Source organism: Suricata suricatta, chromosome 11, assembly GCF_006229205.1.
Source record: "Suricata suricatta isolate VVHF042 chromosome 11, meerkat_22Aug2017_6uvM2_HiC, whole genome shotgun sequence".
Lineage (NCBI taxonomy): Eukaryota > Metazoa > Chordata > Mammalia > Carnivora > Herpestidae > Suricata > Suricata suricatta.
Window position 1 is genome coordinate 39,859,350 of NC_043710.1, and position 9,836 is coordinate 39,869,185.

A 9,836-nucleotide genomic window follows, 5' to 3' on the forward strand; every position below is an offset into this window, starting at 1 on the left:
ACCCCTCCCGGAAGCGCCTGCGGAGCGTTCCCACATGGAGCGGGAATCCGGAGCCTCCGAGGCCGCCCCTGCGGAGGCCGCGCTCTTCGCTTGGGTACGTGACTCCGCCCCCGGGCCGGGGCCGCTGGGACTGAGGGGCGCTGAGGCTGAGGAGGCTGGAGGTCTTTGCGTGGGCGGTCATGGGCTTGGTGGCGGACGTCCTGGCCGGGCTCTGGGTTGGAGAACCCTAGGCTGGGGCCTGAGGAGGAGAGGGTCGGGACGCAGAGGTCCTCACGGGTGACATAGGGGCCTGCTGGCTGTTGGGGCCCGGACGCGAGGGGCTGCGGCGCCGCGGGAAGCATCTGCCTCCTGGGCAGATCGTGTGGTTCCGTGAGAGCCCTCAGGCCGGGCTAGCGCCCGGAGAGACGGCGAGGAGGTAGCGCCCCGTCCCAGAGCCATGTAGGGCCACCTGTACTCCTCACCCTCTCGTTGCCCGGAGGATGCCGGCCCCTTCCTAGCCCCACCCCAGCCTGGCGGAAGCACCTTTTGATGCGAGGCCTGCGGTATTTGACCGTGCACATTTGCTGATCTTCGTCTGTGACTGGATCTTGCCTGTGTTGGGGCCGTGGGTGTCTGCTTAATGTCACTCTCTCGGGCTAGAATGTAAGCGTCACAAGGGTGGGTGTTGTGCCTGTCTTGTTCATGGTGCCTAGCAGATATTTGTGGACTAATGAATGAATGAGACCCTTTTGTATGCCTATGTTCTGGTCTTTTGGGAAAAACACAAAACTGAAAGACCCAGCTCTCGCGTCGAGGGAGCGGGATAACACCTGTCTTACTGTTAAAACCAGCATTTATTGACTAGTCAGAAAAAGGTAATGATCAGCACCAGGCAGCACTTGTTGAGTGTAAGGCTGTAAACTGGCGGAAGGGAGATCGTTGTGTGGTCCAAGGTAGTCTAGCTGGCTGAGTACTAGCTTTGCGGTGGCACTTGTGCTGGGGGCGGAGTTGGGGATTCAATGTGTGCCTGCAGTGGGTGCTGGTGCTGGCCTTTCCCAGGGGGCAGACTGGGGTCTGCGTGTCAGATAGGGCCTTGTCTACTGCTTGGAGGCCTGGTGGTCTTCCTGCTGCATTATATGGGTGGAGGGGTGTGTTAGTTTGCTAGGGCTGCCATAGAGAAATACCAGACTCAGCGGTCTTAAAAAATGGAATTTTATTTTCTTGTAGTTCTGGAGGCCACAAGTCCAAGAGCAAGGTGTCTGCAGGTTTACTTTCTTCTGAGGCCTCCTTCTTTGGCTTGCAGATGGCCCCCTTCCCACTGTGCCCTCATGTGGCTTTTTTTGTGTTTGAGAGCATCCCTGTGTCTCCTCCTTCCTATGTTGGATTAGAGCCATACCTTTATGACCTCGTTTAACCTTAATTATCTTTTAAAAGGCCCTGTCCCCAAACACAGTCACCTTCGGAAGTACTGGAGGTTAGGGCTTCAACAAATTAATTTCAGGGGAACACAGTTCAGCCCACAACAAGGAAATTTACCTCCTTGGCATTGTGTGTGTATGTGTTGTGTGTAGTATGTCTGGAGTGTTTGTAAGGAAAGGAGGCAAGTAGAGCTAACATGCTGTATTAATTTTCTTTTGTTTTGCTGGATTTGGGGCCTCTTGCTGTGTTCCATACATTGAGTGCCATAATTTGAGCCCCAAGTGCCCGTGTCTCTCTCACTTTCTGTTCAGCAGCTTGTAGTCCTGGTAATGGGGTGGTCACAGAGATCCCTGGGCTGATGGAGACATCCTGCGCATATGTACTCCACAGTGTGCACATCTTTCATTTGATCTTTCCTAGGTAGGGCCTCCTCAGATCTTATATTCATTCACTAATTCATTCTAAAATATATATACACTTTCTTTGGGTCAGCATAGTTTCAGGTAGAGGGGAAATGGTAGTGAACAAAACAAAGTTCCTGCCCTCATTGAGTTTACTTTGTAGTAGGGGAGGTAGACGGTAAACAACCCAGCAAATGTAATGTCAGGGAGTGCAATGAAGAGAAAGCAAGCATAAAAAGGGGATAAAGTGATGGGGTGCTATTATAGATACAGCGGTACAGTTAGCATCTTTCCAGGGAAGCCCTGGGCTGAATTCCACCATCTATCCTTACGGACACTGTATAGCTTAATGGAAGGAGCAGGGCATATCTGACTTCTTGCCTTTCCAGCTGTCCAACTGTGGAAAGTTACTTAACCTCTCTGAGCCTTAGTTTCTTGTGAGAGCGGTAATGTCCATCTCCTCTGTTATTGTGGAAATTAAGGGTGACTACCGAGTATTGAAGAAGCAGTCGTAATTGGCAGCTAATACTGGCCCTGAAGGCCTCTGGGACCTTGCCAAGGCTTGCTCTTTCCACTTGGAGTCCTTGCAGCTCAGGGTGGCTGTGAAATAGACCATAAGGTGCAGGAGTTTGTATGTATGTATCTATTTTGGGTAGTTATTTTAAATTATTTTCCCTCAGTCAAATGTCTTAAAAAACACACACATTCGGAAGGTTTTACTACTTATCTCTAGAAAGAACCAGCCAGGAGTAATTATAAGGAATTATGAGGATTTCTGAAATCTAAAGATTTTCCTAAAAAAAAAAAAAGGTTTTCCTGCCGATATACAATTCTTTATTTTCAGTTTTGAATATAAAAAAAACTCTAAAAACCCAAACTGACCTGACATAATGCTACTTATACTCTTTGCCAGTTAATGTGAGTATTTGTACCTTTTACTGTAGAAATAATACTATTTTGCTTATGGGGCACTGCTCCTGGACTTATATACAGTATTATTTTTTTTTAAGTCTATAAAATCCTGAATTGGAAATACATCTGGCAGCAAGAGTTTTGGATTAGGGATTCTGGACCTTTATTTCATAATCACAAAAGTAGACATATTGCTCACAAAGGGGAAGTCTGTTTCCTTACAGGAATCTCACCAGTCACAAAACATTGTACTTGGAAAGGCCTTTAGAGATCATTGCCACGTCTTTCACTGTACAATGAAATAACAATGAGGTGAGCTGCTTGAGGACACAAAGCCCTAAGCTAACTTTGATTAGAGAAGTCATTGCCAGTTTTCTCAGTGAGGGCACCGGGTGCATTTCCCACCCACTTTGCTTCCTTATTTCTTTTCTTAGCCTCCCTAGAGAATTAGCTTTTGTCAGAAGGAACTCCCCTGCCATCCCTCACAGGCAACCCATGTTGGCTGGGGCATTGGGAGGAGAGGCGAGGAGTATCTTTGGATACATAGTGGATGCTAAGGGCTCCTCTCACATGGAAATTGCCCTGTTCTGGGGATGGGGCCACTATCTCAGTATGAGTTGCATATAATAACCTCTTAAGAATGGGCTTATGAAATCTCATCTGTCAGAGGCTCTGGGAGGTATGCCAGGATGAGAAAGATAGGGACAGGTAAATGCACATTGACAGTTGTGTTTCCTGTATTCTTTCATCTTTGCCTTATTTTACCCCTAGGGTGCAAATAGCTACGGGCAACTTGGCCTTGGTCACAAGGAAGATGTGCTTTTGCCCCAGCAACTGAATGACTTCTGGAAACCTGAATGTGTCAGGAGGATCACGGGAGGAGGGGGCCACTCTGCTATTGTCACAGGTAACATCCTTCTGGAGAAGACATTTCTTATTTAGACATTTACCCCTCGCGTATTTTATTGCCATCTTTCATCCTTTTGTATTTTGCAGAGGAAAACATTTTTGTGAAAAAGCCAAGTTACCATCAAAGAATTCTAGATGGTCAGAGCTGAAAGGCCTTCAGAGATCTAGGCTCTCCACCCCCATTGATACAAATGAGGCTCAGAGAGGAAAACCAGTTGCTTAAGGTTACGAGACAAATTAATGACAGAGTTGCAACATATACCACGTTTCATACGATATATTGCTGGTTAACTTTCACATGTGAGTTAGAAGTCTTTGCACTTGCACTGAATATTCCTTGAGAGCAAGAACTTTGTGTTTTCCTTAATTTCCTTCCTCGTACCTATGATAGTACTTAACAAGTACTATAGGTGCCAGGATATTGGAAAGGAGGGCATATTGCATCCTGATGGAGAACACGAGTTCTGGAATCAATTGTCTGGGTTCAAATCCTGGTTCTATTATTAGCTGTGTGGCCTTGGGCAACTTAATTTCTCTGTGCCACTTTCCCCTCTGTTAGATGGGGATAATAATGGTGGATGAAGAGAATCAGTGAGTTACAGGGCTGCATTATGACTTTCAGGGGTCCTTGGCACTCTTGCCTTTGTGGACCCCTTCTTCCATAAAGAAATATTAAGAATTATATCTTATGAGAGCATTGATATAAAGATTAGTATAATTCATTATTATTGCATTTATTTTTTTTCCTCATTTTATAAGAGTATAAAATTAAAACATTTTTGTGGGCCTCTGAAAGTATTATGGGCCCTAGGCACTCTGCCTAAAGGATAAATTGGCCCCACAGATAAAGCTCTTATAAGAATTCTAAGTTCTGGCACATTCTAAGTTCTAAATAAATGTTGACTTTTCTTGTTACAGTAGATGCTCTATTTGGTGATTGGCCACTGCTCTGGGGCTTGGAGTTACCATGTAGATACTAGACTTAAGCCCCTTCACCCTATGCTATTTGGGCCAGTGCACATTAACATACATGGCTTATTAATGTGGGTGGGCAGGAAGTTCTTGGGTTTGTGACTGCACCTAACTGGTAAAATCCTTTTGCTCGCTTTGACAGTTGTAATTCCACACCATCACCCAAAGCTTTTGCTTTCTGCAGGTGAAGGAGGCCTTTTTGTTTGTGGCCTGAACAAAGATGGGCAACTGGGGCTTGGTCACACAGAAGACGTTCTGTATTTTACCACCTGCAGATCCCTCCTTGGCTGTCCTGTCCAACAGGTGGCCTGTGGCTGGGATTTTACCATTATTCTCACAGGTGAGTTCACTCATGGGTAGATCTTTATCACTGCAAAGGCACTGGGTGAGAAGAGCTCAATGGTGGTGATATTGATTAAGTGAAAGTCTCTTTACGTGTAAAAACATATACAAATTTCTCTTTGGTTGCTGAGGAAAGTTGTGGGTGCCTTTTGCAAGGAGAGTTTGAATAGCAAAATTTTGGACTGGAAAACTTTTGCCAGAGACTAGGGAAGGGACTAGATCACCTTTGGTGGCTACTTCCTGTCCCAGAAGTTCATGGTAGCCGTGTGCCTGAGCTAGCTGGCCGTTAGTACTGGTGAAGGGTTACTCGTGGGGGAAGGTGGTGGGGAAGCCTGAGGAAATCAGCAGTTGCACAACAGTGAGGGCAGCTTTTCCCCACTGAAGGGTTAAAAAAAATATATGGTTGGGCACAACTCTTTGCTCTCTGCAAAGCCAGATAGCAGAAAGGGGTGTAGGAGGATATGGCCAAAGGGTTAAGAGGATAATGCTCTTGGAATCAGCTAGCAATAGTTACTCTTTGTCAGCTGACTTCTCCCCAGGAGTAGTTTAGCCCTGTCTAGAGTGCCATTTAAAAAATTTTTTTAAATTTATTTTTGAGACCAAGAGAGACGTAGCATGAGCGGGGAGGGGACGAGAGAGGGAGGCACAGAATCGGAAGCAGGCTCCAGGCTCTGAGCTGTCAGCGCAGAGCCTGACACGGGGCTCGAGCCCATAAACATGAGATCATGACCTGAGCTGAAGTCGGAGGCTTAACCGACTGAGCCACCCGTGCGCCCCTAGAGGGCCATTTTGGATGGAAAAGACCACCAGCGGTTTCTGACTGGATTCCCTCTTTGACACAGTCCTCTGGCGGGGGTGTCTTCTGACTAAATCCCCCACCCCACCCTTGTGGAGTCTTATGTGCACAGCTCAGATCCCAGGCTTCACACACAGCTTCCATTACGGTTCCCTACCTATTCCTCTTGTTGCTTTGTCTTTTATACTCCACACTCCCCAAACTTTTCTTTCTAGAAATACCAAGCAGAACATTATTCTCTCTCTGGAACAGCCCCTTTTGTCTATCTGGTGACTTGTAGCCCTTCTTTAAAACCCTGCTCAGGCATCAGCCTCTCTTCTGCGGAGGGGTTCTGTAATAGGTGCTGAGTTTGGTAGCAATAACTCTGAGTAATAGGCATCATTTCTGAAGCGCTTTTTGTGGACCGTGTTGGGGTTGTAGGGAGTCTGTGACTAACACTCTTATTTCCCGCTCACTTTTGGAACCTATTGTGAGAAGGTGGAGAGCATTCAGATAGCTGGAGATCACACTCTTGGCTTTTCAATGACAAAGGCTAAGTTGGAGGACAGGGTTAATAGTCAGGCCAAGTGGTTCTGCTAATGCTCCTCTGATCCAGGCTTATTCTGCAAACAGTAGGAGAAACACTTACTATGCGTCAGTCCAGAGTACCTGAGAGGGTGGCAAGCCACACACGTGCTGGTCCTTCTCCCAAACTCGTCAGTTGGTTAGGTTACCCCTTTGCCCCTGGAAAGCAGTGAGCATGCAAAGGGTCAGGCAGAGAGGCCTGGAATGTTACAATAATGTAAATTATGTCACATGGAAACATGACAAGTGGGGTGTAAGTATCCTTCCATCCCAGCACCAGGCTAATGTTTTATACAGATAAGCTGCCATTAATTAGGTAATATGATGGAGAAGCTGTACAGTGCTTAGCCCAGTCAGTGCCTAGCGTTTGTGTTCCTAGAGGACCAATGAAAGCAGAGTCTGTGGTTTGAATGTGCTGAAGCACAAGCCCCTCGCCCTCCTCTCATTCCCTTTGCTCCTCCCATCCTTCAACATTTACCCAGTGGCCACAGATGTCTTACTTCTGAGGTTATGATGTAAATATTTGAATTTTGCAGAAAATGGTCAAGTTCTGTCTTGTGGATCCAACTCCTTTGGCCAGTTAGGAGTTCCTCATGGCCCTCGAAGATGTGTGGTTCCCCAGGCCATTGAGGTAAGGATGGCACCTAATATGTAGCTGACCCACGTCCTGTTAAGGCATTCCCCCCGGCCCCAGATGAAGAGGTTGGGCCCTCGAAAACCCATGGGCCACTTAAAATTTAAGTTGAAAAACTTAGGTTCTTCTGGGAAGAATTAGGTTGGGGGGCACAGAGGCTGTGTGTGAAAAACCTCTATTAGTCCTCATACACATTGTAAATTTTTGCAAAATAAAACAGTGAAGGCAATATATGTCCCAGAGACATTAATGACAGTTTACAATTCTAAAATCAGTAATCACGGGAACTATGTCAGAAACAGGTCCAGACGGAAGTGACTTACCTACAGACACTAAACTTGGCAAATAGTATAGGCCAGTAGTGCCCAATAAAAATGTGGTGTGAGTCACATATGTAATTTAGAATTTTTTAGTAGCAGTATTCAATGAGTAAAGAGAAACAAGTGGAATAAAAATTTTAAAATAAGAGCTTTATTGAGATGTAATTCACATGCCATAGAATTTACTCTTTAAAAATGTATAATTCAGTGGTTTTTAGTAGATTCACAGAGATGTGCAACCATCAGCATTTTCTAATTTTACACCGTTTTCATCACTAAGGAAGAAACTGTGTGCTCGATGGCAATTACTTCCCGTTCTGCTCTCCCCCAGCCCCTGGCAACCACTAATCTGTCCCTGTGGATTTGCTATTCTGGGCATTTCATATAAATGGAATCATACAATGTGTGGCTTTTTGTGTCTGGCTTCTCTCATATGATGTTTTTAAGTTTCATTCATATTGTGGCATGTAGGTGAAATTAATTTTAATAACTTAATCCAATGTATCCAATGGATTTTTTCATTTTATATGTCATTAATATAAAAATTTCCTAATGAGATACTTTATATTCTCTCTTTTTAAGTTTATTTATTTTGAGAGAGAGAGAGAGTGGGTGTGCATCCCTGCTAGTGGGAGAGGGGCAGACAGAGAGGAAGAATCTTCAGCATGCTCTGTGCTGTCTGCACAGAACCTGATGCAGGGCTTGATTCCATGAACTGTGAGATCATGACCAGAGCTGAGATCAAGAGTTGGGCACTTAACCAACTCAGTCACCCAGGCGTTGCTGTATTGTCTTTTTTAATTTATTTTTTATTTATTATTATTATTTTTTAAATAGTTTATTGTCAAATTGGTTTCCATACAACACCCAGTGCTCTTCCCCACACGTGCCCTCCTCCATCACCACCTCTTTTCCCCTCTCCCCCTTCCCCTTCAACCCTCAGTTCATTTTCAGCATTCAATAGTCTCTCAAGTTTTGTGACCCTCTCTCTCCCCAACTCTCTTTCCCTCTTCCCCTCCCCCTGGTCCTCCATTAGGTTTCTCCTGTTCTCCTGTTAGACCTATGAGTGCCAACATATGGTATCAGTCCTTCTCTGCCTGACTTACTTCGCTAAGCATGACACCCTCGAGGTCCATCCACTTTCCTACAAATGGCCAGATTTCTCTATTTTATACTAAGTTGAACTGTGGTGTACAATTTGTACTGCGAGTGAATCTCAGTTCAGTCTAGTCATACCTAGTCACATTCTGGCTGATGTGTACCTGCATGTAGCTAGTGGCCTCACAGTGGACAGCACAGGTGCTGGACAGGACTCCTGGCCCTAGTTCAGAGCTCTTTCCACTGCATCATATTTAAAATGTGCACATTTTTTTGTGATATTTATATGATAAGTGGTCATAAGAGAATTATGGAATTTTGAAAGAAATATGCTGGGATCTAAAATGAGTTCACCATGTAAGCTACTCACGTCTAGCTAGTTTTCTTGAACTCTGACTCAGCGGAAGATCTGTTTTCATCAGAGAGAGCTTGGTCTGCTCCTGTCATGTTGCTGAGTTACAGTTGCTGGTCTGTGGGATATTACTTGAGGTCATGATCTGCACAGTGTTGTAGTGTGTCTGGGCTGCTGTAGCAATGGGTTAAACAACAAACATGTATTTTTCACATTTCTGGAGGCTGAGAAGTACAAGATCAAGGTATTCGCAGATTTGGTGTCTAGTGAGGACCCACTTCCTTGTTCATAGACACTTATTTTGCTGGACAGTTGCCAGCCTTTTTTGGGGGCCTTTTTTTCAAGGGCCTTTGTCCCATTCATGAGGGCTCCATTCTCATGACCTAATTAATCACCTCCAGAAGACCCCGTTTCCAAATACTGTCACATTGGGTAATGGGTTTCAATATATGAATTTCAGGGGAGCACAGACATTGAGTGTGTAGCGCATGGTCTGCACAGAAATTTAGATTCTGTAGTCCCTGTTGTAGGAAGTGTTACAGTTGCCAATTACAAATGGTTGGTTTTTTCAGAACCTATATACATTATAATTTTTTTAGCTTAGGTCACATGATTAAAGAAGATAGAGGAGAACAATGGTTAAAATATGTTGCATGACAGAATGGGGAGGTGAAAGCATGACAGGCTGTATCCTCTCGAACAATGGGAGGAATGTGCCAAAGTGAAATAGAACAGAAATTCATTCATTTATTTAATAGCAGCTATTGTGTATAGGCGCTGGGTTTGGGCAGTGGGGACAAAGGTGAGGGTCTTAGCATTGGAGGTCTTAGAGTTTAGTGGTACGTGTTAGATACAGAGACTCCTCAGTGTTAAACTATTATTTAATAGTTTCATAGAAAGGAATATTTAAGCCTTTCTAAGGGGAAGGTGGAGTGAGAACAGGCTTATGCAGAGTCTTGAAAGTTGAGTAGAAATTTACCTGACTTAAGATAGGATGCACATTCCTATACACCAAAAATGAGGCAACTGAAAGAGAAATCAAGAAACTGATCCCATTCACGATTGCACGAAAAACTATCAAATACCTAGGAGTAAACCTAACCAAGGATGTAAAAGACCTATATGATGAAAACTATAG

At 44.7% G+C, this 9,836-nt stretch overlaps 1 protein-coding gene across 5 annotated transcripts in view; it reads left to right on the forward strand.

The window, feature by feature from the left end:
- SERGEF (secretion regulating guanine nucleotide exchange factor) overlaps window positions 1-9,836 on the forward strand; it is a 227,839-nt gene continuing 218,003 nt past the window's right edge. For 4 of the 5 annotated variants that reach the window (XM_029914558.1, XM_029914560.1, XM_029914559.1 and 1 more), the window contains exons 1-4: window positions 1-94; window positions 3,483-3,618; window positions 4,777-4,932; window positions 6,831-6,925. In XM_029914558.1, coding sequence (XP_029770418.1) covers window positions 35-94; window positions 3,483-3,618; window positions 4,777-4,932; window positions 6,831-6,925 — 447 coding nt within the window. In that variant the 5' untranslated portion in view covers window positions 1-34. The remainder of the gene's footprint in view (window positions 95-3,482; window positions 3,619-4,776; window positions 4,933-6,830; window positions 6,926-9,836) is intronic. The other variant, XM_029914561.1, reaches the window with a different exon arrangement.